Source organism: Symphalangus syndactylus, chromosome 7 (assembly GCF_028878055.3).
Source record: "Symphalangus syndactylus isolate Jambi chromosome 7, NHGRI_mSymSyn1-v2.1_pri, whole genome shotgun sequence".
Classification (NCBI taxonomy): Eukaryota; Metazoa; Chordata; class Mammalia; order Primates; family Hylobatidae; genus Symphalangus; species Symphalangus syndactylus.
This window is the reverse complement of record NC_072429.2, coordinates 117,337,241-117,363,736: the sequence shown is the minus strand read 5'-3', so window position 1 is coordinate 117,363,736 and position 26,496 is coordinate 117,337,241. Positions and strand designations below refer to the sequence as shown.

Genomic DNA, 26,496 nt, shown 5'->3' with positions numbered 1-26,496 from the left:
TACCTGAAACCTTTCTGTTTGTGTGATATCTGTCTTCTCTGCTAGTTTCTTAGTTTTCATAGGCATGGACCACATCCTATTTACTCACTAATTACTCTTCAGTGTCCAGCAAAGTTCCTGGCAAACTAAAGGTGCATGTTCAGGAGGGAAAAAGAGATCTTGGAGGTAATAGATGGAGCAGGAAGAAGACAACCAAGAAAGGTAAAGTACCAGATGCCAAGGGAGAGAGAGCATGGAGTTTTCCAGTGATCAACAATGCTTAAAGTAGTTGAGTTGCCAGGCCAAAGGCTGACGCTTCCTCCAAAGTTAGTATTAAGGGGTCATTGGTAGAATCAGCAGCAGGTGGAAGAGCCAGATTACAATGGATTGAGACCTGGGTGGGAGGTGGGCATTAGATATAACAGGTGGATAGGGTTCTTGAGAATGGAAGGATGGAGTGCTTACCAGTACACATGTGGTTGGACTGCTTGTTTCAGATGTTTCAGATCCTGCCTCTGCTACTTGCAGCATGTGGGTTGACAAATTACTTCAACCTCCTTGTCTCAGTCTTTTCATCTATAAAATGGGACCCTAAAGCATCTAGTTTCTAGAATTTAAATATTCCTGGCAGGTTTATTGGCTGTTGTGTGGAATCTGAGCAGCTAACAAGGACGCATGTGTTTTCTCATTCATAGTCTTCAGGTGAGCACAGCTTGACTCCAGGCTTCTGGCTGGGGTCTGCTCCGTAGACAAAGTGTGTGTCTTATTCTGGGATCCAGGTTTACAGAGCGGTTGTTCAACAACGATCCTGGGTATGCTCTTCCTCTGGTTATCACAAGTACATAAGGGGCTGAATCAAACAACTTAAGCATGTTTAACTCCCCTGCCCACATCTTGTCCTCTTATATTCATTGACCAAATTCACATGGCCAAGGCCAAAGTCATTGTATAGGGACAGACACTCTGCCGTAAGGGGAGGGGAGTGAATATTTATCAAACACTAATGTAAAATGCTTAAAATAGTACCCATAGAAGTCTGTCTGTACTGTAAAATATAATGTACTTCTGACAGTCTTACTGTGGGGAAGGAGGAAAAGAGGGACGAGTTTTAAAATAATTAATAGGCAAGTGGAGAGATTATTATATAGGGCAAGATTCGAGCATGTTAATTGACTCATGGGAAAGAGCCAGTGGGCTGGGTGAAGATAAAAGAGCAAAACAGAAGAACTCAGCTGAGGTTTGCAAACATGAACTTAGAGTGCTGCTGTCTTCCTTATGGCTTTTGCTATCAGCAGTAGCCAAGGAGGCAAATGCTTGGATTGATAGACTTTCTCTGATCTGAGCTTTGTGTACTTGATTTTTTTTCCCTTCTCCCTAATCTTAAGGAGAGACTTAGATTGTAACAGTTGGTGTTTACAATGTTTTAATGGCTGTCATATTGAGAACTGACTGGAAGCATCTTTAGAAATAATTTACACCGCCATAAAATGAATCGCTAATCTTTCTGAGTGGATTCTTTAGACTTTTTTGTTTGTTTTTTAATATACCAGCCAATGAGATCTAGACCAATGAGAATACTGGTAAAATATTTTAGAAGCATTGTCTGATTTGAAAAGCTAAGTAGGAATATAAATCCTTCCCTAAATATGCAATCACACTGTCTGCCATTTGCCTGATGTTTTGTTTCTTCACTTGTTTCTTAGAGCAATGTGCATGTATGTGATTAAGAGGTCCATAGGATGCACATCCACCAGTGCTGGGCCGTAGGATGCATGGGTGGGAACATGAGGGATATGGGATGTGTGTTGATTTGAACCAGCAGTCATTATGTATCTTCTCTGATGGCCCCGTTATCTAAAGGGATGTAGGTAATGGTGTTGATGAACAACATTATTTAGGGAATGTCTAACTTTATGGTAGTGACTTGAAAAAGTGGAAATGCACTGCCCTGGGTAGTGCAGATAAATACTTTAGGAGATTAAGGAATACAGGTATATGTTGGATTAGGAGAGAAGGTTTTAATGAGACAAATTGCATCGCGAAGGATGCTTGTATATCAACACAGGAATATTGCCAGCCTGTGTTTATTCATTTGTATTACCAAAACCACATGGGCTAAGTTTCTCCCTGCTTCAAACATTTATTGACTTTCTACCTGCTTAGTGAAAAAAATTTCAGATTTCTTATTCTAATACCCAAGGCTCCATGCACTCATTGTAATGGGTCCTGTATCCTTTTTTTCTTGTAGCCTTTCCTGATTTTCTTGGCTTGGAGGTAAACATTTCCTTTTTCAATTTTGCAGCCTCTTGTTATTACTTTCTCCGCAGCTTTTATTTCCACCTTCCCTTACCTCCATATCATCTACAACGTAACTATTGGCTAGCCTATTTTTTGGTCAGTTGCATAGAAGTACTCAAACCTTTAGCTTTCGTAGTTTTCAAAATAGGGGACACAGAGTTTCTATAGTTTTTTTTCTTTTGCTAACATTAAAACTCATGTGCACAGATACATACACACTTAATGTAACTTATCTAATTTCATAAAATGTGGTTAACACCAAAAAATGCAGACAAGACAGTAGAAGAATAAAGAACAGACCTTCACACTGAAAACATTTGGCCAATGGAAAGCTTACAGAGCTGTTTTTTTTCTTCATTTTGCTGAGGACCACCGAGAGCTTCCTTACATATTTATCTCCTCTTTAGGAAGACATTTGGGAGCCACTATTTTAGTAGACTGTGAGCTTTACCAGAGCTGATTTATCTCTGAATCCCTATTTATCTCTTTCTCCCTCAGAGATAATCTGGGGTCTCTAAAAGCTTATAACAGGAAAATAACTGTGATTTGTGACATAGAAGCAATCAGTTTGGGGGACAGATTATTCAAAGATCTGACAGTTGTCTAAAATAACTAAATAGGGAGTCCCTTTTATAAAACTATGTCTAGAATGTGTATGAAAGTCAGAACAGTAGACAGGTTATGAAGGCTGTTTATTAAAGAACTAAATTTTTAGAACAATGGCATTATGTTTATTTTTTTCTAATTCTGGAAGTATAGATGTGGTTACTTGGATCATTACAAACAATTACACAGCTATAGAAAAGAAAATAATTTTCTAAAGTAATTTCTGACCTCAAATTCTACTTTTCTGTGTTCTTTTTAAAACTAACATTTACAGAAAAAAATAATTGACTTTAACATTGGGTTCTCCCAATGTTAAAGGACACTGATAATTTTTCAAACTTGCACTATTCAATAGGACTTTATGTGGTAATTGAAGTATTTAATAATCTGCACTGTCCATTATGCTGTACACAGCCACATGTGGCTACAGAAATGTGGCTAGTGCAACTGAGGAACTAAATTTTAAATTAAAAAAACATAATTAATTTAAAATAGTGACCACTGGCTCCTATATTGGACAATGTAATTTCAAAGGATGGACCAAGGTACATTCAGAAATGTTGAGCTGTTATTAGTAATACCACCTTTGATGGCATCTTGTCAGTTTTCTTGGTAAATTTGAGATATTTGAAAAGGAACTTGTTTTTTTTAAGGAGTCTTTAGCAACTTGTGTACTTATCAATGGCTCCATTGAACTTTGAACTACTTTTAGGCTTTGGACCACCGCAAGTTTTTAAAGTGTTGAATTAAGCTCTGTCCATTTCCTTCATCATTATATCTCTCATTTTAGAGAATGTGATTTTTGATTACTATATATATATATATATGTTATATGCACATATACACACGCATATGTAGACATTTGTGAAGATCAAGTGCAATAAGGGATGGAGTTTGTTAAACTTGAATGTTCCTTTAGTCTGAATGTTACTATTAATAGACAGAGTAAGCAAACAAAATTGCCTGCTAATACTATCTTGCCCCACCCTCCCTGAGAAGAGAAATGCTCATGTTCATTAAGTCAAACCAGAACCTCTCATGGCTTTTACATATTTCTGTAGTTTGATAGATACTTCTGTTTCTGCCTGGAATATTCTTTTTTTTTTTTTATTTCCAGAATAGAACCTTCAAGAGAATTTTATCTTTTTCTTCCCTGAAGCCTGTGTCTGACCTTTGTAACCTTCTACCTTCCCTAACAACACTAATCACCTGTTTCTGTTAGTGGAGCTGTGTATACAGGTATATACAGATGTATGTACATATGATCTAGATATTTGACTTTTGAAGAAATCAGTATCATTAAAATAATATTAATAACAGTAAAGGAAGTAATAATTACAGCAGTGGTTACCATTTACTGAGCACTTTCTATGTACCAGGTATTGACTAAACACTTTAAATATACTTTAATTATTCTAAAATCTTATAAAGAAGTTATGATTATTCTAATTTTACAGGTAAAACAACACTAACCTAAAGGGAAGTAACTTGACCAAAGCGATACAGCTACTCAGTGGGGACAGCCAGATTTGACTCCAAAGCCCATGATTTACCTACTAAACAATAATTAAAATGCAGAGGAAAAAAAAATCTTATTCCCCAGAGTAACATGAGAACTGTGTGGTATCAAACAGTCTGAATTTCATTTCATTTCCCCTTTGCCATTTTTTTTTTCTCTATTTGCCTTTCTTTTTTTTTTTTGCCATCTTGGCTCACCACAACCTCTGCCTCCCAGGTTCAAGTGATTCTCCTGCCTCAGCCTCCCAAGTAGCTGGGATTACAGGCATGCACCACCACACCCGGCTAATTTTGTATTTTTAGTAGAGACGGGGTTTCTTCATGTTGGTCAGGCTGGTCTCGAACTCCCGACCTCAGGTGATCCACCCACCTTGGCCTCCCAAAGTGCTGTGATTATAGGCATGAGCCACTGCACCCAGCCTTCTATTTGCCATTTTTATTGTGGCCTTAAACATGTTGCTTAGCATCTCTTAGTCTTCCCCTTTTTTTAATAGGTATCACCACCTTCATGTTAGAGGATGAAAAGTCCTTTGAATATGTTAATTCTATACTTTTTCCTTCTTCCCTCCCAAAATACCCAATTGTCATATGTAAAGACTTCCTAAATGATTAGGGTCACCTTTTTTTTCATTAGCTTGGTTTCACAGAGAATGCAGGCAGCTTGTCAGTGGAAACTATGTTATAAGGTGGAGATATTTGCTTTTATTTCTTATTTTTAACTTCATTTCCCAATTTGCTCCCAGGTTTTTTTTTTATGTATTTGAAAAGCTGTTCTTTTTTCCTTCTTGTCTTCCTACTGAACTATAGTTTTTTTTTCCAGGTAGGTTGCACTTTTTATGTCTATACTGTATTTATCCTTTAAAAGTGCATGATACTATTTTGTTTATTTAACTGTTATTAAAATTGTTAGCACGTAATATTTGTCTACTGTGATGGAGGAGGGCAATGGGTAAAAGTGGAGAATTTACGTTCATTGAACACATGGTAGGTGTCAAGAATTTTATATGTGTTATTTCTCTTTATCAACATAATAATAATGTGAGTGTAAAAAATAGGTAATATTATTATTGCCATTTTACAGAAAAGAAATGATATAACTTGCCCATGCTTGAAAATATATTGTAAGAAAATGGTAGAGCTTGGATTTCAATTAATGTGTGTTGGCCGAAGATAGAGTTAGGAATGAAAACATGTAAGTCAAAAGTCATTTATAAACTCTTTTGAAAAATAAAATGCATCTAGTGCTTGTATTTAATTCTGTTTTGTTATATTTTTAAGATTATTTTATATTCAATAAAAGTACATATTTTAAGTGTTAAGCTCAATGAGTTTTGATACTTGTATCATGTAACCAAAAGCAAGGTGGAGAACATTTATGTTCTCCAAGTGCCCTCTACCCTTTCCAATTATCCTTTGTTTCCTCCATTCTGCTCTTGAGCCTATCCACCTGAGCTTTTTATTTTGTTTATTATATATTTCAGTTCTAACATTTCCATTTGGTTATTCTTCATATCTTTTATTTCTTTGCAGAGACTTTAATTCTTGGAAAAGCTTATTTTTTCCATTTGCGTCAAGTGTAATTGCTTAGTGAAGCACTTTTAGAATAGCTGCTTTAAAATTTTTCTCAGATAGTTCTCATGTCTCTGTCATCTGGATGTTGGTGTCTATGGATTGTCTTTTGTCTTTCAGTTTGGTATCTTCCTGGTTATAAGTGATTTTCTTTTGAAACCTGGATATTTACATGTTGTGTTATGAGACTCCAGATTTTATTTAAACCTTTTGTTTCAGCTAGCTTTTTAAAATGCCAGTCTGGCCAGGGAAAAAAGGAGATACCACTTACTTACTGCCAGGTAGAGTTATAAATCCAGGTTCCCCACTCAATCTCAGTTGATACCTGAAAGGTAGCTTCTTCCTTATGGCTGGGTAATAGTGAAAGTCCTTACTGTCTACCAGACTTCCTCTGACACAATCCCGGGAAGGAAGGCTCACCTCTTATAAACTGGTAGAGGTGAAAGTCCAGCCTTGCCATATCATCTCAACTGACATTTTGGAGATGAGGAGGTACCCACTTTACCAATTGACAGAGATGAAAACCAGGACTCCCTACTTGGCCTTCTATGGCACTCTCCTGGGAGTATTGGGGTACCTAAGGGCAGCCTGGTGAGGGTGTGAGTCTAGGCTTTACAACCAGCCTTTACTGATATGGTGGGTGGGTCACATTTCTTTTCTGTAATGTTTGAGTAAAGCAGTTATTGTCTACATGTTTCCTACCTTGCTAGGCTGTCTCTTTCATGGTCCTTTGGCTAAAGAGAGCAAGCTCTTGTTTATTATTTATTGTCTGTGCCCATAGGTGTTCACAGGTTGCAGGCTTCTTCAGTTCTAAGTCTGGGATATATGAGGCAAAAGGAAGCTGAAAGAACTCACCACCAGGTTATTCAAGGTCCTTCGAGGTCTTTAGATGGTCTGCCTTCTCGTTACCATTCAGTTGTCCTATGTTTGTCTCATATATAATGTCCATCATTTTTAACTTTACTAAGTGGGATGAATTGAGAAAAGTATGTCTATTTCTTCTTCCCTGAAGGATGCAAGAGAAACAACTTTATTTAAAAAAATAAAGAGTAGGTGATATGTAGTAATGTTTCATAAAAACGTGGTTCAATTCATATACATAAAGATGATTGGTCATGGGTTCACAATGTGAAATCTGTTTCTGTAGTATCATAGTTAAAAATATTTTTAAAGTCACCAGTGTAGACCACTTATCAATCTCTCAAAGTGATACCTGAATCCCTTGTCTAAAGCATCATAGAACTTCTACATGTATCTGCCCTTGTATTCGCCTCATGAATGAGAAGAGTTAATATTCATGCCTTGGATATCTTCTAAAATCTGTCCCCACTTTACTGATGCTGCAATACCTAAGTTAAGCATTATTTTCATTTCCATTATTTTAGGTTGTCTAGATATCAAGTGTAGGACAAGTGAATATTTGATGTGGTGATTAAACTTCAGTCTTTGGAAAACTAGATTCCATTATAACGAACTGTTTTTACAAAGATGAAATTGCTTCTGTAGACAAGTAAACCAGAGTGAGTGAGCATCGTGGGACCCAGAGAAGACCATGTCCTTACACTGCTGCATGTGGTCTGAACGTCTGGCTGTGCTGAACAGTCATGTGGGTCCAGCTTGGTCAGCCACATCATCGTCAGGCTACTGTGGGCAGACTTGTGAGGATAATAGTGTGAGTTTTGTGGGTTCAGTCTTTCAGTTTCCATTTAGTTTCTTCCCCTGTCTTTCTCATTGATGTAATAACTTCCTTCTTTCCAGTCTCTTCTTTCATGGAATAGGGGAGCCATCTATTATTGGCCACTTAGACTTGCTAGGGGTGGACATGTTCAGCTTTTAATGCTGTTGAATTACCCTTCTGGACACTTATATTTTACCCCTGTTTTTGATAGTGGGAAAAGGACCTCTAGAGGAATTTTAAGCTTCAGCAAGTATATGTAATACCACATTTAGCTGACCAAGGAGAAATTTGGAAATCATATTCTGTCTCCTTGTTGCCTGACCCAAGTGATAAAATTCAGCGTAATTTAGCTCATTTAAATTACCTGGGAGTGGGGAAGTACAGAATAAGTCAGAGGCTAGTGCTGCAAAGACCCATAAGTTCTTCCTTGATGTTGCTAGAGTAAAGGAGGCTGGGGTTATCAGGTCCCAGTGCCCTTCAGGTTATGGTTATACTCTACCCTAGAACAAGGACCAGCAAACTTTTTCTGCAAAGAGCCAGCCAGTAAATATTTCAGTCTTTGCAGGCCACATGGTCTCTGTCACAGTTACTCACTGCTGCCATTGTAGCACAAAAGCAGACATGAACAGTATATAGATAAATGAGCATGCCTCATTTATTATTTTCCAGTAAAACTTTATGGACATTAACTTTGAGTTTCATATAATTCCCATGTGTCATAAAATGTTTTTTCCAATCACTTTAAAATGTAAAAACTATTTTGGGGTCACAAACCACATGAAAACAAGTAGCGGGATGGATTTGGTCAATGGGCCATAGTTTGTTGACCCCTGTCCTAGAAGATATCTGCTGGGCAGATTCCTTTGCCCAAGGAGATATTGTGCTCCCTTTGTATTAGCTAAACCAAGCCTGTGTTCCTGAGACATACTTTCTGGTACAGTTGTTGTATTTCTATGTTGACACATTAATGACCAGATACACAGGAACACATTCCCATCCCCATTCATCGATGCAAAAGTTTTCATGAGTGATCTGGGCACTTTTCTGGGTACCTTAGGACCCCAGCTAAGCAAGAAAGTTTCATCCTCAGGTCTTCACAGTGTCATCTGGATTGATTACCTCTGATGTCAGTGTTTGCTGATAACAACATGTATTCCTAATGTATATCTTCCTTGCTAAGCTATTATTCATACTATACTTATTCAGCTTTCTAAGTCATAATAGGAATTGTGAAACCCAGACCAGAACATTTTGCTAGGATTTCTGTTTTCTCTTTTAAAAAGAAGAGCTAAACCATCCTATGTTATTGGTTAAAATGGAAACGTGTCATTTTGCAGTGGTTCATCTGAAAGTTGTAGACTTGACTAACCATGGCTCAATAAGCAGGGAATTACTTTTCTCACAGACTGTCAAGTCCAGAGTGGAACAATGAAGAACAAAGTTTGAGTAGCCAAATGATGTTAGAGCCAATGTGACTATTATTCTCTTGACTTTTTTTCATGTTTGTAGCTCTGTGGTCACAGCATGTTCTGTAGCAGTTCTAGATATCACATATGCATTTAAGGCAGAGAGAAAGGGGAAGAGTGATGTTAAGATCTTTCCTCTTTTGTCCGTTCCAGAACTGTTTGTTTCCCATGAAACTTCTGCTTATGTGCCCTAGGGAGGAGTCTGTCATCAACCTCACTTGTAGCTGCAAGGGAAGCTGTGAAATTTGCTATTTGGCTTTGTAGCCATACTTCAGTAGGTGGCAAAAATGAGAGTGTTGAGAATGTGTAGCCCAGCAGAAATGTCTACTACAAAGAGTTACAGACTTTTTGTGATGTTCACATTACTTCTGGAGGGTAGTCTCTGCTGAATTTGAATTCAGAATACAATAAATGAAGCACCTATAATAATTAATATAATGAATTAAACATATTGGAGAGTGTTATGTGTATACTATATGAGGGAAGTGTTAAAGAAGGACCATATCCTTCAGGAACTTCAGCTAGAAGCAAGACATAAACATGAAATTTTAAATAACCTATCTCAATTCTAATAACTAATGGTGGGGATTGGAGTATATTTGTTTTTAAGGTCACTGATTCATTTAGCAACATTTATTGAGGCTTGAGTATGTACAGCTGTCTAGGCTTTGCAGGTGCAAAGATGATTAAGATAGTCTCTGCTTTGCAGATGGCAGTCAGATAAATCAGTAGTTTCAGGATAGCTTTATGGTTTTGTGATTTAACATTTTTGGTGAATTACACAATTAGATTGGAAGCAATTTTATTTGCTTTTTTGAAAAATATATGTTACGCATCAGTACCAAATGGCAGTGAGTAGGATTGAATCAGTATCTTTCCATCATATATATGCTCAGTCTATAAACAATGATTGAGTATCTACTGTAAGGTAGTTATGTGGCTAGACACTACATTTGTAAAGCTCAATAAGAAGTAGTCACTTTTTCCAGTGGCTCCCAGTCATAGACTTAGCAGATGTGTCAATAAATATTTGCAATGCATGGTACATACATACACATACAAATCATGTAAGAAAAATAGGTGGGCTGGGCATAGTAGCAGATACTTGTATACCCAGGACTTTGGGAGGTCAGTGTGGGCAGATCGCTTGAGCCCAGGAGTTCAAGACCAGCCTGGGCAACATGGCAGAACGCTGCCTCTACAAATGATACAAAAATTAGCTGGGTGTGGTGGTGTACACCTGTAGTCCCAGCTACTTCGGTGGCTGAGGTGGAAGGAACACTGGAGCCTGGGAGGCTGAGACTGCAGTGAGCCACGATCACACCACTGCACTCTAGCCTGGGCAACAGAGCAAGACACTATCTCAAAGAAAGAAAGAAAAAGAGGAGAATTGTCAATATTGCTTAAGAGGATATACTGGGTGAAAGACTAGTTAAAGCTTTACAGTAGAAAAAAGAGAAAATTAATATTTCCTGAAGCAGTTATCTGTGCAAATAAGGGAAAGGAAGAACATATGATGTTAAAAGGTCAATTCTGTCAAGGCAGAGAAGCACAACACATTTCAGGGCACTGCTAGCAGTTTCTACGTTAGGGTTCCTTGGTTGGGGAGCCAGTTCATTCTGAGGGGGCAGTTGGGAGTGTTTTCACAGTGTCTCTATTCAAGGCAAAACTCAGAATAGAGGAACATTAAAATTTAATAATTCTCCATTCCTTGTTTCATGACAGAGAGTGTCTGGTGTGGGTGGAGATTGGAAGAACTGGAAGTTGGGTGGCTTCCTGGAGAGTAAGATGCACTTGTTCTTGGGAATGACAGCAGATGCCAAGGCATCCCTCAACTCTTCTTGCATCACTGTGAGGAGAGAAAACAAGGCCTGGCACTTCATTCCAGATAGCCTGTTACTGTCACCTAAATCACATGAGAATGGCATCCCTCAGCCGCTAAGCCTTGGAGAGCCCAGGCTCGTTTCTAGCAATCAGCAATCCAAGCCCTGCTTCTGCTGATTAGGATAAGACCTGTTTTGGAGAACATTTCCTTTCCAGGAAAATTCTGAAGTAATCTCATACTTTTGAGCTATAATTTTTACCATTTTATTAAAAAATAACATTCTAGCTGAAAATCACGATGATATTATTCATAAATAAACTCTCAAACCTTTGAATAAAAATATCTTTGGAACCTCTCTTTCCATTTATGGAGGTATTGGGAGGTTGAAATGAGAGGGAGTGGGGTTTTTAATTTTTTATTATTATTTTTTATTTTTTTATTGTGACAAAATATACATTAAATTCATCATTTTAATCATGTTTAATTATATGGTTCAGTGGCATTAGGTACATTCACATTATTGTATAACCATCATCACCATCCATCTCCAGAGAGTTTTCATCATCTCAAAGTGAAACACTATACCCATAACTCACCAATAACTTCCCATTTTCTCTCCCACAGCCCATGTGTAGCCATTGTTCTATTTTCTTTCTCTATAGATTTGACTAACTCATATAAGTGAATCGTCCAATAGTTGTCCATTTTTGTGTGGCATATTTCACTTAGCATAATGTCTTCAAGGTTCTTGCATGTTGTAGCATGGATAAGAATGCCATTCCTTTTATAAGCTGCAAAATACTTCATTATATGTATCACATTGTGTTTATCCATTCATGCATCCACAGGCATTTGGTTTATGCCTGTTTGACTGTTATGAATAATGCTGCTATGTACATGAGCATACAAATATCTGAGTTCCTGCTTTCAGTTTTTTTTGTGTGTGTGTGTGTGTGTATATACCTAGAAGTTGAATTGTTGGATCAAATGACAATTCTGTGTTTAATTTTTTGAGGAACCACCATACAGTTTTCCACAGGGGGTGTATCACTTGACATTCCCACCAGCAATGCACCTGGTTTTCAATTTTCTGGGGAAGTAGGTTTTTACACATGAAAAAAACATGGTGCCTTCAAAAGGGCATTTCAAAACAATGCTAAAATGTGTGCATTTGCAGTGAAACGTTTCTCTCTTAAATTTTTTTAAGAGCAATGGTTGTGAAATTCATTTTGGTTTTTAACTCTTCATTTTGAAGAATTCAATATTAATGACATTCAAATTAAGTAAAAGTGACAGCAGCAGCACTTCCCATAAAGACCACAAGCTGCCTGCAGTGTCAGTTCAATAACTAGGAAACCATCAGGCACAGGAGTGGTGGTGAAGATTAGAGAAACGAGAAGAGGGTCTCGAAGCTGACCAGTGAGCTGCCAAGCCCATTAAATTAAGTAAATAACTTTAGTGAAAACAAGAAAGGGCAGTGATTAACACAGAAAAGAGAAATCAAATGGGGACACCTTTGACACAAGCAAAGAGATGGAGGTCATGCATTGTAAGAGGCCATTGGAGAGTTATTTGATTTGTAAATATTAGGGACATGAAATTTCAGGGAAAACAAAGCAAAGTCTGACAAAAATGGTTTTAAATAGATAATTCTAAGTACAAAAACCTAAATCAACTACTGGGGAGTTTGCAGTGGAGGAAGGAACAGCTATGGAGGATTAAAATATTTGAGTGAAAAATAAGCCTACGTGCATGGAAAGTCAAAAAACTGTATTCTGCCTCCTGTTTATAGATACCTTACATTTTGAATGCCAAGTATTTACTAGCAGAGAAAGGCTTCCTTCTGATTTAAGGCATGATTGTGTAAAGGAAGGGAATTGCTGGTTCATTCTGCAGCTGAACAAGTGTTTCCTTAATGTCTCTTATGTGCCAGGTCCTGGACTCAGGAATGGAAGTCATGGAGATGAAAAACAGATGGTACCTGCCCTCCAGGAGCTTACAGTTGTAATGGACAAGGCAGACAGATCAATTACATGGACATTCTTAGTACTGTGAGGAAAATGAAGCACCGGGGGACTGTGCATGAGGGAGCATAGGGAATGGTTTCTTGCTCTGGTAGCCAGAGACTCCTAAAAGGCTTTCTGAAGAAGAGGTCTGAGCTGACATGAGGTGAATAGGAGTTAGCCTCCCAAAGAGGGGGAGGTAGGATTAGGTTGGAGTAGGACCAGCATTTCTAGGTGGTGGGACCACCGTGATCAGAGGTGAAGGAAGTATAAGAGTCAAATTTGGTGGGGAGGTGATAGGGGAAGAAAACAGGAGGTCTACCAGCAGTTCAGTGGTATTCCTAGGTCATGAATTTAAGGTACGAAGCAGCAGAGGATAAAGCTAGACAGAAAGATCAAAGCTACACATTTTTCTTTTCTTCATTAATGTCTGAATCCATCCCATGCCAATCTCCCATCTCCCTACACAAGCACACCATTTAAAAATAATCACAACTTTGGTGTATTTAATTGAATATTCATTGTAAGTAGGCTAGTCTTTGGAGATGGAGAAGCTGATTGATATTAACAGTAATTAGCTTCAAGCTCTCAGAGGCCTTGGCTACTGAGTTCTCTTTCCAGTACTGCCTAAAGTGGGCATTGTGGTTGGTTCCCCAGCATCCATTATGCTTGCAGCCCTGTTGAGTAGCGTGGTTTGGGGAATTGACCTGAGCTGGTCATTTGGTTTAAGGGTAATCCTATTTCCACTGCCAGGGTGTTAGTTCAGTAATAGGCATGTAATTCACTCCTGGCCAAATGAGAAAAGAGAATAAAATTTGAATGAGGTTTAGGAGAAAAAGCCGTAGTCAACCAAGCCCTTTCTGCTTCAAGATGAAAACTAAAAGCTTGTAGTCTAGATGCTACAAAGTGACCCAGGTTCAGCATAAAGTTGATGCTATGGATAATAGAATGGAGAGAGAAAAAAAAAAACCACAGTGCTTGATGAAATTACCGAGATGCAAATCAGCTAATTCTGAACTTGTGCCATCACTGGACTTCTTGTTCTGACAGCTAATAATTTTCTGTACCATTTAATCCAGTTTGGATTTTTCCATGTGTAATATGAAACCGTGTGTACTAAATGATCCGTAATTTTTGAGGCTTTTCTGTACACACCAGTATAGTATGCCCTTTTGTGAACCTAACCCCTTTGAGCCTCATTTTCCTTATCTGTGAAATGAACGTAGTTATGTCTCACAGAGTTTTTCATGAAGATCATTTGAGATTCAGAACAAAGCCCAAAAGGGAGATATGAACTAATACATGTTAAGTGCCCGGAGCATACCACTAAATAGGAAGCTTAGAGACTAGGAGAAGAGAAATTCATAAATAATGTTCACATAAAGTGGTAGAAATAAGATCACGTGCATTTGGACCTTTGTGCAATCAGTTTGTTTTTTTTTTTTAAAGAAATATTCAATATTTGAGCAGTATGTTAGGTGTAGAGCTACTGGATTTGCTGATAGATGGAAGGGAAGTGATGAATCTTAGAGTGATGTTAAGGATGTCTCATCAGTTTCTGTGTAACTTGCGAAGACTGGAACAGGCAAATTGTTTCTGCTGCAGTTTTACTTGTCTGACATTCGTAAGAAAGGTCTGTCTAGGCTGCAGTTAATATTTGGGAGTCTCCAGAATGTTGATTGGGAACATGGGAATAGATGATATCTATTAAGGAGGGAGTGGATAGTGGGAGGAAAACACCTCACTTCTGTTGGGAAGCCTGCCTAATCCCTCAGGTCTAAAGTACTCATCTGAATCCTGGTAAAGATGAGGCAAAGAGGAAACTGGACTAAATGGAGTGCTGAATAGATGGTTGGACTTTTTGAGTCACAGAAGCTGGCTGGAGGGGAAGAATGCTGAGAAAGGGGAAAGCCTAAAGATGTTGGGTAAAAGATTATTGATGAAGTGGAGACCTGGGGAAGATAGGGGTATTAAGTATCTTCTCTGTGAATAAAGGAAAGGGGATGAGGATAGGAGTTTACCTGAATTTGAAGAGTTGGGGTAACAGGGAAATGAAATAATTTACTACCAGAGAAGTCAAAACACACATACCTGCCATCTGCACACAGACATACATGGTGGTTCATGTAGTGGAATGCATGGATCTTACAACATTCATTGCTATTTAATTGATAATACAGGGTACATAGGGGGGCTCAGTAAGCATTTGTTAGATGAATAAATATCCCCAGAAAGTCAGCTTTAGATTTTATTTGTGGAATATCTATGTTACAGGGCATGGAGAGAGTAAGATGCAAAAAACTGGAAGCCACTGGGCTTGAGGCACTTGAGCCCCCCACTCTAGCTTTTTCTTCTTTGCCATGTAGAAGTGACAGTTCTGTTTGAAAATCACCAGTCCTTTTGTTTGCCTCCTTTAATATATTGTGAGTTCTTTGAAGGTAACATCTGTCATATGTAAATCCATGTTTCCAGGATCTAACCCCGGGATGGCACATAGTAAGTGCTTAAGAAATATTGCTTGAATGAATGCAAGAGAGTGGACTTGAGTGGATGCCTAAATAATAAGGTCCAGAAGAAGAGAGGGTGAGCACTTTTCAAATGGAGGTAGAGATATAAACTAAACTGCAGGGTTGAAATAATTGCATGATTGCATGTGTGGGAAGCAGTAACAATGTTGCCCGATTTGGTATTCTCATCTGTAACATGGGGATTTGTAACTTGCTGAAAGTCAAACAACTTGGAATTGAGGGCTTCTGGATTTGCACCTAAATCTTGCTGATTTCCAAGCTCAAGATTTCCCACTATACCATGCTCCCTCCTCACCATATTATTTATCGTAGTAATCACACCACCTCTCGACTCACAGATGCCTCGTTTTTTTCCTACTTAGGCTTGATGAAATATTTTTCTGTCATGGACACCTTCTTTGTGTGGTTTGTTTTCTGAGTTCTATTTGTTGCTTTTTCCTAGCTCTCCACTGTGGTTTGAATCCACGGGGTATTGATCACCCTGCCCATGCTGAAGGTATTAAACTGCAAATTGAAGGTGAAGGTGTGGAATCTCAATCCATTAAAAACAAAAATTTCCAGAAGGTGCCTGACCAGAAAGGAACTCCCAAGCGACTGCAGGCAGAAGCTGAGACGGCTAAGGTGCGTAATATTCCAGTTAATTATGGAGATTTGAAAGCTGCAGCCTTGATATGTTGTAGTCCGGCCACAGAGAAGAGCTGATAGTGCTTTCACTAATTGCCGTTGTATCTGTGGTCAAATGAGCACTGTATCTTGCTGATAAATAATTATAAATGCAAATATTAACTGTGTTCCCTTTGGAATGAAATTGAAACACATTTGTGGCTAGTTTCATAGCGTGAGGCTCTGAGGTTATAGCGAAGAATGCCCTGGACTTAAAGCTAAAAGATTCACCTGCCAGGCTCAGACTTACCACTCTATGGTGTTGGGCAAGTCATGTGACTTTCTGAGTTGCAGATTTGTCATCTGCACAAGGGAATCATAAAATGACTTCTCTCATCAGGTTGAGCAGATCAAATGATTGTATGCTTGTGGAAGCATTTTATAAAAGCCCCAGTACTGCATGAGTATGAGAGGCTTGTGCTTACAGGTATTGTTAATTAGTAATAGCTGATATTTTGTTAAATATGCGTGTATATCCCAGGTACTGTTTGAAGGACTCTTGATCTATTGACTTATTGTGTCCGTGTAACAATCTGGTGAGGTAGGCAATAGTAAATAGAACCCTAAGTAATGAAAGAAAATTATTTTATTCTGCTGTAGGGTGCTTAGTTCTTTTCAGTCTTTAACCTAAGCATAGGTACCAGAGAACTGACAAAATAGGCATTGGTGAAGAAGTACAGAAACTTGGGTTCTGTGGGGTAGGTAATTTTTTAGTAAGGACAGCCTCTTCTAAAGGCTCCCTACAATGGAACTGGCACTATCTGGGTATTTGTCTGAAATCAGTGCAGATGTCCATGTTGGGGGCATAGTGTTGTTGAAGATACTCATATTAGTTTTCCTCTTGGACATTGAGGAAATTAATCTTCATACAGTTTTGTTTCTCCCTTTGTGTATTCCCTGTAAGACAATTTCCTTTCAAATGTTGGTTGAGCAAATGAATGTATGCATGCCTTGGAAAGCAAATGTTGTAAGCACCCAAGAAAAATCTTAAGGAAAAATGTCACCTTACTATTGTACAATAACCACCTCCCTTCTCCTCCAAATAATGTCTTCCAAAATCAGATGTGAATTTTTTGCTTTATTTACAGTTTGGAATAATTACTGTTATTGCTTCTCTTCTTTAGTGTGGATAATTAAAAATTGTTGACATTAAGTATGTGTGTGTGGTAGGGAATGGGGAATGATTACCGAGAAATATATTGCAGGCATTTTACGCTAGACATTTTAGCTAAGAGAAATGGCAACTCATAGGATATTTATTGGCTGATGATCAGTGAAGTTTGGTTTGTGAGCAGCATTGGAAGTGAGTGAACCCTGTTAAGAAAGCTAAACCTGATCAATCCATGTTGCTACATGAGCATCTTGAAAGAGCCAGGAAAAAACGCAGTAAGGATCCTCTTTAGGAAGATAAATAGACTTTCTATGAGTGAGATATTTTCTAAAGGATGCCTAAAATATTAAAAATTAGAGTAGAGAGAAAAGAAAAGTTAACTATTGATATTTGTCTGATTTAAATTTAACTTTAAACATTTCTAGTGTGTATCTCTTGTATTCGTAAAGAGATTGGTAATATACAAAATTTGATTCAAATCTGATATGATTTTATTTCTGAATTATCTTGACTATGTGATATTGTTGTGAATCCTGAAATTTTGTGTCTTTGCCTCTGAAGCATTTTATAGTTGCTTTGCTGAAAACATACTTCAATGAGAGTGTGGATGTGTATAATGTGCCTTTCTTCTGGAGCAAACTAATATTGGAAACTAGATTCATTTGAGTTTATGCAAATCATCTACAGTGAACACCCATCCCCAACAAATGAGGTTGAAAGGAGATTCTGGGTTTTTCACACTGCCATCATATTTAGGGGTGAACAGACTAGAGGCTTTAGTAAAGCTTAGACAAAGAATTTGTCCAGTTGTTTAAACGGAGCATGAGGGAACAACAGTGGCTGCTGGGGGAACAGAGTTAAAATTACTATAGTGTGATTACTGTGGATGCCAGCAGCATGACTGACCCTGAAGCTTTTGTACCTTAGACAACATGAACTTGTTTTATGCAGGTACAAACACATATGCATTTTCCCTTCCGTTGCATTTAGAGGGCTAGTAGAGTTGTGAGCAGGCTTCTTTTTTCTTGGGTATATAATTGAATCTCTGGTAAATTGGCCTACTTTAAACCTACCTTAAAAAACCTGTGGCTAGAAATGCATACCTCTAAAGCCATTCAGTAATGTAAATTGGTACAGCTTTTCTGGATAACAAGCTTGATAATAGTTATCAAAATTTTAAATGTGTGCAATCAGGGGGCCAATAATTCCCTCTGTAGGAACTTACCTAAGGAAATAATCATCCATATGTGCAACGATGGCTACAGGAGAACACATTGAAAATAGCCCAAATGTTCATTCACAGGACACTGGCTAAAGAAACTGTGTATTAATGCAATGGGATCTAATTTTTCCTTTTGTGAGGATGCAGAAGACCTATATGTATTTATGTGGGAAAATGTATGTGATAATATTTTAAAGTAGAAAGGGAACAAGAAGGACAGGTTATGACATAGTAGATATAGTCTGTTTCCATTTATGTAAAAATGTCTGTCTCTGTGTAAAGGCATCACTGAGTCTGGGAGGGTTTTCCACAATTTGAGCAGCAGATTCTATCTGAAGTTAAAATTATGGGGAAAACTTTTACTTTCTGTACTGCTTTGCTTGAATTTTAAATAAGATACGTATTGTTTTAAGTGTATTTATTTTAAAGCCCTTTTCAGATTGTCCCATTAACTTTAGTAGCTCAACCATGACTTTTTCTGTTTGTTGGGTTAGTATTATGCTTTTAGGGTACTGAATTTCCTTACATGGCTTCTAATTCTTGCTGGTGGTTTATTTGCCAGAGAAGTGAGTTACTGTGGGGTCTTTTTGGCCATGCGTGCCTTGAATTGTAGAGCCTTCTGGTGAGGTGCTTTTGTATCTGCCTTCCCCTGAACTCTGGGATGCGAGAGGTCTGACCAGGTATTACACTAGTGTTTCGATTTGACATTCTCTCTGTTTGCGTCTGACTGATTATGCCAATCAAGTTCCTCCATATGCAGACTTCTCACTGGGGACCTGGTTCCAGCTCCTTAGTGCGCCTTTGGGCCCTGCCACTTTGCGTCCTGCCATGTTGGTCTTTGAAACCAATCCCTCAGCACACCACCTATTCCAGAGGAGCTTAGTGAGCTTATCTTTAACAGGCAATGCTAGAGTCTGTGTGTATATGTGGATTGGGGGAGGATTGTAGCATGTGCTTAATCTACCCTGTTGACACTGAAATTTGTATTGCTTTCATAATTTTAAAATATGTGTGTGTATCTGTATTCATTTTGGGCAGAATAATACTCTATCTTAGAAAGTGACATTTTGGAACCCTTAGCCCCAATTCCTCAAAGGACTCAGAACCCTTATTCCAGAAAAAGGTTGTCTGGCCACAAGTTGCCTCCAGCTCTTATAGACCAAAGAGAAACCAGTAGAGTACCCAGATCACCTGTAAGTCTTATTGGGAAGCATACAGTCTAGATGGAAATAAAAAAATGAATCCAATTGAAATGTGGATCCACAAAAAAAACTTACCAACATAAGTCCTAAATTCTTGTCAGTACTTGGAAACTCAGAGAGAATATGTATGCCATGGCATGCCACAGCTATAGTTACTAGTTTAAGAGTAAAAAACTATGTTTATGTAGCTTTATAGGAGGGTACAAGCAAGAAATACAGTTGGCAAAGCATTTTCATCGCATTGGGAGGTCCAGAAGTTATCCAAGTACACAGCTGCTTTTGACCCATCACCCACGCAGCTGCCACAGTTGAGAGTCCAGGTGAGGATAAATCTCTTTGATGCAGAGAAGGCACAGCCTCTTTTTTTCACCGTTCATTTATAACCTTCTAGTCATGTAGACTCAAGACGAAGCCACAGCTCCTAAAGACCAGGAGTGGTTCCACATAGCAGTTTCCAAAAAACCAGCCCTATGGGAGACTGAAGTCCTTCTCAGACAGGCTAGCCCTGAGATTCCTTAACCCTTTACTCACAGAGCAGTCAGAACAAGACTGCGAGGGAGGGTACTCTAGCACAGGAAGAACTTGACCTGTGCTGCAAAGTATGGATAAATTCCAATATGTAGCCATAAGAATGGAGGGTGCTTTTAGCCATGAAGTCTAAGCACTTTGAGCCAAGGTGTGGCAGCAGAAATGCCCAGGTGTGTTCAACATCAGTGTCTTCAAGTAAGAGTTTGTGTGGTAGAAAGCAAGTCTGGAACAATAGGCTGGGGCCAAACCGTGTGATGGAATTTGAATGCTGGAGTGAGTAGCATGGATTTACTTTCCAACTCCATTGTTAAATACAATAGCCACTAGCACATGTGGATATTCAGATTTATTTAAATCGAATAAAATGCAAAAATTTATTTCTTTGGTCATGCCAGCCACATTTCAAGTGTTTATTATCACGTGTTTCCAGGAGCTGCTGGTTTGGACAGTGTGGACATAGAACATGATCATTATGGCAGAAAGTCCTATTAGACAGTGCTGCTCTAATCTGTGGGAAACCATTGAAGTTCTCTGGGTATGGGAACAAGATGAAAAATGGAATTGTGTTGATATTCTGTCTGATCCTCATCCTTGGACCTTAGTGGACAAGGGCTTCAGTCATTTAAAAAAAATGTCAAAATACTCAGGGGTTTCTTTTGAAATTGATGTTCCCAAGTGCTCTGATGGTTGGAATTTGAGTTTCTATGGCAATTCTGGCTGTGGAATAAGATAAGCCCATCAGTATCTGTTTCCTATCTTGGAATTCTAGAATGTGTCCTTACAAGAGGCCTAAACATGACATTGGGAATTCTTGACTTCTAGACTTGATTTTCTAGGTGTTTATGAGGAAACTTCACCTTGCTGTGTTTTTATGCCTGTCAGATAAGAGTTTCATAAGGTTGATAATCCTTTTTTTTTTTTCCTGCCACAGTGCTAATTCCTGGAGTCAGAGCTTTGAGTGTTCCTTATATTTGCATGCCTCCCCTGTACCTTTCCTTTATAAAAATGTATCCCAATTTTACAGCTGAGAAACCCAAGGATGTAAAATGACTCACTAAAACTTAGTTTCTGGCTAATAATCTGGAGGAAGATGTAACTCTCTATGTCTAATGGCTCTAAATTCAAGATTTTTTATGCTCCTAACATGAAATATACAAATGATCTATTTATTTGAAAAGAAAATTTAGTCTGTTACACTGAGAATCTGGCCAACTAGGCAAAAGAAGAGGTTAAAATGCTGCATGTATTCATTACTCCTCAGGGAGAAAACAGCAAATCTTGATTGCTGTATTATATAAGGGAGAAGCAATGCCAACATCTAAAACAGTGAATAATTGCTTGCAGTTGGCTTTGGGATGCCTTATGTGAATCTTTGGCAGCAGATAGCCTTTTCTCATTAGGCTAATATTAGATTTAGTTTGTATTTCTTTGGTACAGAGTTAAAGGAGCTGGCCTGGAACTTGGTGCTGGAGGCATGAGGAGGAGAAAGCTGGGTGCTTTGGATAAGCCACAGGCAGATAAATGAGAGTTGACTGCAGGGCAACTTGTGGACGTTTGTAACAGTAACCAGGAACCATTAATCTGGGATTAAAACAGAGCAAAAAGAACTTAGACTTAGGTTAAAAGATGAAGGGTTGACTGTACTTAACCTTGATCAAATTACATTGCTTAGCTGCCTTTGAGAAGGTCTGTTGCAATTTAGGGATAGAATGATCTAATTCTTGGCTATCTGTATTTGTTGGCTCAAGGAACAAAAATGTCTCCAAACGAAGCTGCCAACCCAATATAATGTCACCCATTGATAGGAAAGGACACAATGCATGTGAAACATAATGAGGATGTACTTCTTAAGAATTCTCATAAGGGTCAGAACAAGAGACAAGCAAATATGACTTCATGCTATGTGAGTTCCAGGACCCCAATACATGTATATTGAGTTCTTGGACAGGGCTCAAACGAAACTACACTAAACTTATATCCGAAGAGGTAAGCTTTTATTACTAACACGTTAAGCTCTGAAAAGTATGACAGTTAATATGATATATTTAAGCCTTAGGTTCATTGTATAATCAACAAAGAAGAAAACCTAGAGAGCATTTGACCATCTAATTTATTTTACAGGTTAGGGAGATGAGACTCAGATGAGACTGAATGACTTCACAAAGATCTTGAGGCTAGCAGTGACACAGTCTACCTAAAACACAGTTCGTCTAACACATGAACAGTGCTTTTCACTCTTTTGTGCTGACAAATCTATAGGAAATAGCAAGTGCTTGGAGCCACTTAGTTAATAGTATTTGTCTAGTGGACGAAGAGTACAGGATATGGCATTTGACAATGTAAAAGGGTGGTGTTCAGGCGAGTGTATCAGAGCCCACCAAATTCATTTGAGTTTATCCACCCAAACTACTAAATTACTGAAGTGATTCTCTTTGGAGATTATTGGTACTTGCCATCCCTTCTGCCTATAATGTTCTCCCGTTGATCATTGTTCAGCTAGTTCCTTGTCATTTAGGTCCTAGCTCAAATGTGCTTCTCCAAGAGGTCTTTCCTGAGCACCCTAACTAAATGAATCCCCAGTCACATTCTCTGATATCACTTGGTTTGATGTTCTGCATGTAACTTTTTCTGGTCTGAAATCATCTTGTTTGTTTTCTGTCTCGCCACAGAATTTAAACCATTTGAGAGCAATGATCTAGTCTGTCTTGTTCACTGCTGCAATATCAATGCCTGCTACTGTGTCCAGCACATAATAAAAAGATTAAGTTTTTGATGAATGAATAAGTCAGTTCATATAATACAGAAGTCCCTTGCCTCTGGGTTTACATCTCTTGCCTCATAGTTATTTCATTATCTTTAGCTCCTCCACAAGTGAGCAGAGGATGTCTTACTGAGTTCTATAATGGTTGAATGGTTGATGGTATCAAGGGAATGTTTTTCTGGATTGGTACGAGTGGCATATTATCCACACAATGGACAAGGGATACTTCCAAAGCCATTCCATTACCCTTCACCCTTCAAAAGTTCACTCTAGGTTGTCACTGAGACCAAGAAAATTCCTGATTACAGTCTGTGGTAGTCATTCTAAACTTCACTTAGATTCATTGTGAAAGACAGTATGGTGATTCCTCAAAGACCAAAAAACAAATACCATTTGACCCAGTGTGTTAGTCTGTTCTCACATTGCTATAACAAAATACCCAAGACTGGGTAGTTTATAAAGAAAAGAAGTTTAGGCTGGGTGCAGTGGCTTACGCCTGTAATCCCAGCACTTTGGGAGGCCGAGATGGGTAGATCACTTGAGGTCAGGAGTTCGAGACCAGCATGGCCAACATGGTGAAACCCCGTCTCTACTAAAAATACAAAAAATTAGCCTGGCATGGTGGCAGGTGCCTGTAGTCCTAGCACTCAGGAAGCTGAGGCAGGAGGATCGCTTGAACCCAGGAGGCAGAGGTTGCAGTGAGCCAGGAACGCACCATTGCACTCCAGACTGGGCAACAATAGTGAAACTCAATCTCAAAAAAAAAAAAAAAAAAAAAAAAAAAAAAAAAAAAACAAAACAGAAAAGAAAAGAGGTTTAATTAACTGACAGTTCTGCTTGGCTGCAATCATGGCGAATGTACCTCTTCACAGGGCAGCAGGAGAGAGAATGAATGCCAGAGGGGAAATGCCAGCTGCTTATAAAACCATCAGATCTTGTGAGAACTGACTCACTATCAGGAGAAGAGCATGGGGGAAACAGCCCCCATGATTCAATTACCTCCCACCAGCTTCCTCCCACAACACATGGGGATTATGGGGATTACAATTCAAGATGAGATTTTGGGTGGGGACACAGCAGCCAAACCATATCACCTGGTGTATTAGTCCAGTTTCATGCTGCTGATGAAGACATACCTGAGACTACACAATTTACAAAAGAAAGAGGTTTAATTGGGAGACTTCCCTAGCCACGTGGAAGTGTAAGTCCAATCATGGTGGAAGGCAAAGAGGAGCAAGGCATGTCTTACATGTTTGGCAGCAGGCAAAGAGAGAGAGCTTGTACAGGGGGACTCCTTTTTTTTAAATACCATCAGATCTCATGAGACTTTTTCTCTATCATGAGAACAGCATGGGAAAGATTTGCCACCATGATTCAGTTACCTCCCACTGTGTCCCTCCTGCAACACATGGGAATTCAAGATGAGATTTGGGTGAGGACACAACCAAACCATATCATCCTGCCCCTGGCCCCTCCTAAATCTCATGTCTTCACATTTCAAAACCAATCATACCTTCCCAACAGTTCCACAAGGTCTTAACTCATTCTAGCATTAACTCAAAAGTCCACATTCCCAAGTCTCATTAGAGACAAGGCAAGTCTCTTCCACCTATGGAGTCTGTAAAATCAAAAGCAGGTTAGTTACTTCCTACAGGGGGACAGGCATTGGGTAAATCCAGCCATTCCAAATGGGAGAAATTGGCCAAAACAAAGAGGCTACAGGCCCCAAGCAAGTCCGAAATCCAGCAGGGCAGTCAAGTCTTAAAGTTCCAAATGATTTCCTTTGACTCCATGTCTCACATCCAGGTCACGCTGGTGCAAGAGGTGGGTTCTCATGGTCTTGGGCAGCTCCACCCCTGTGGGTTTGCAGGGTACAGTCTCCCTCCCAGCTGCTTTCATGGACCGGCATTGAGTGTCTGTGGCTTTTCCAGGCCCATGGTGCAAGCTATCAGTGGATCCACCATTCTGGGGTCTTGAGGATGGTGGCCCTCTTCTCACAGTTCTGCTAGGCAGTACTCCAGTAGGGACTCTGTGCTGGGGCTCTGACCCCACATTTCCCTTCCTCACTGTCCTAGCAGAGGTTCTCCATGAGGACCCTGCCCCTACAGCAAACTTCTGCCTGAACATCCAGGCATTTCCATACATCTTCTGGAATCTAGGTTCTCAGACCCCAATTCTTGACTCCTGTGTGCAGTGGCAGGCTCAAAACCAAATGGAAGCTGCCAAGGCTTGAGGCTTTCACCCTCTGAAGCGACGGCCCAAGCTCTGTGTTGGCTCCTTTCAGCTATGGCTAGAGCAGCTGGGGACCCTGGGCCTGGCCCACAAAACCACTTTTTATACAGCCTACTCCAGGCCTGTGATGGGAGGGGCTGCTGTGAAGCTCTCTGACATGCCCTGGAGACATTTTCCTTGGGGATTAAAATTTCCTTCCTCATTATTTATGCAAATTTCTGCAGATTTCTGCAGTCAGCTTGAATTTCTCCCCAGAAAATGGGATTTTCATTTCTATCACATTGTCAAGCTGCACATTTTTTGATGGCCTTATTGATCACTATCAGCATTTTTATTAAAGCCGTTCAACAAGTCTCTAGGGAGTTCCAAACTTTCTCACATTTTCCTGCCTTCTTCTGAGCCCTCCAACCTGTTCCAGTCTCTGCCTGTTACCCAGTTCTAAAGCCACTTCTACATTTTTGTGTATCTTTTCAATAGCGCCCCACTCCTAGTACCAATTTATTAGTCCACTCCTAGTACCAATTTATTGTATTTATACAATACAATTTATTGTATTATTCTATGCTGCTGATTAAGACATACCCAAGACTGTGCAGTTTATAAAAGAAAGAGGCTTAATAGGACTTACACTTCCATGTGGCTGGAAATGGAAGCCTCACAATAATGGCGGAAGGCAAGGAGGAACAAGTCATGTCTTACATGAATGGCAGCAGGCAAAGAGAGCTTGTGCAGGGAAACTCCTCTTTTTGAAACCATCAGATCTCGTGAGACTTATTCACTGTCACAAGAACAGCATGGGAAAGACTTGCCCGTGTAATTTAATTAACCTCCCACTGAGTCCCTCCCACAACACGTGGGAATTCAGGATGAGATTTGGGTGGGGACACAGCCAAACCATATGACCCGGGAATCTCATAACTGGGTATAATATACCCAGAGGAATATAAATCATTCTATTATAAAGATACACATATGTTCATTGCAGCACTATTCACGATAGCAAGGATATGGAATTAATCTAAATTCCCATCAATGGTAGACTGGGGATAAAGAAAATGTGGTATAAATCCCATGGAATACTATGCAGCCATATAAAAGAATGAGATCATGTCATTTGCAGGGACAAGGATGGAGCTGGAGGCCAATATCCTTAGCAAATTAACATAGGAACAGAAAACCAAATACAGCATGTTCTCACTTATAAGTGGGAGCTAAATCATGACAACACATGGACACATAGAAGGGAACAACACATACAGGGCCCTGTGAGAGTATGGAGGATGGGAGGGCGTAGAGGATTGGGAAAG

General features: G+C 39.2%; 1 protein-coding gene across 7 annotated transcripts in view; it reads left to right on the top strand.

Annotated features, from left to right (window-relative positions):
- The window catches only part of SAMD12 (sterile alpha motif domain containing 12), a 508,474-nt gene that overhangs the window by 25,748 nt on the left and 456,230 nt on the right, over nucleotides 1–26,496 (top strand). For all 7 annotated transcript variants that reach the window (XR_010121938.1, XR_010121939.1, XM_055287114.2 and 4 more), the window contains exon 2: nucleotides 15,913–16,091. Coding sequence is in view for 5 of the 7 variants with exons in the window: in XM_055287114.2 (XP_055143089.1) it covers nucleotides 15,913–16,091 (179 nt within the window). In the remaining 2 variants the exon portion in view is untranslated. The remainder of the gene's footprint in view (nucleotides 1–15,912; nucleotides 16,092–26,496) is intronic.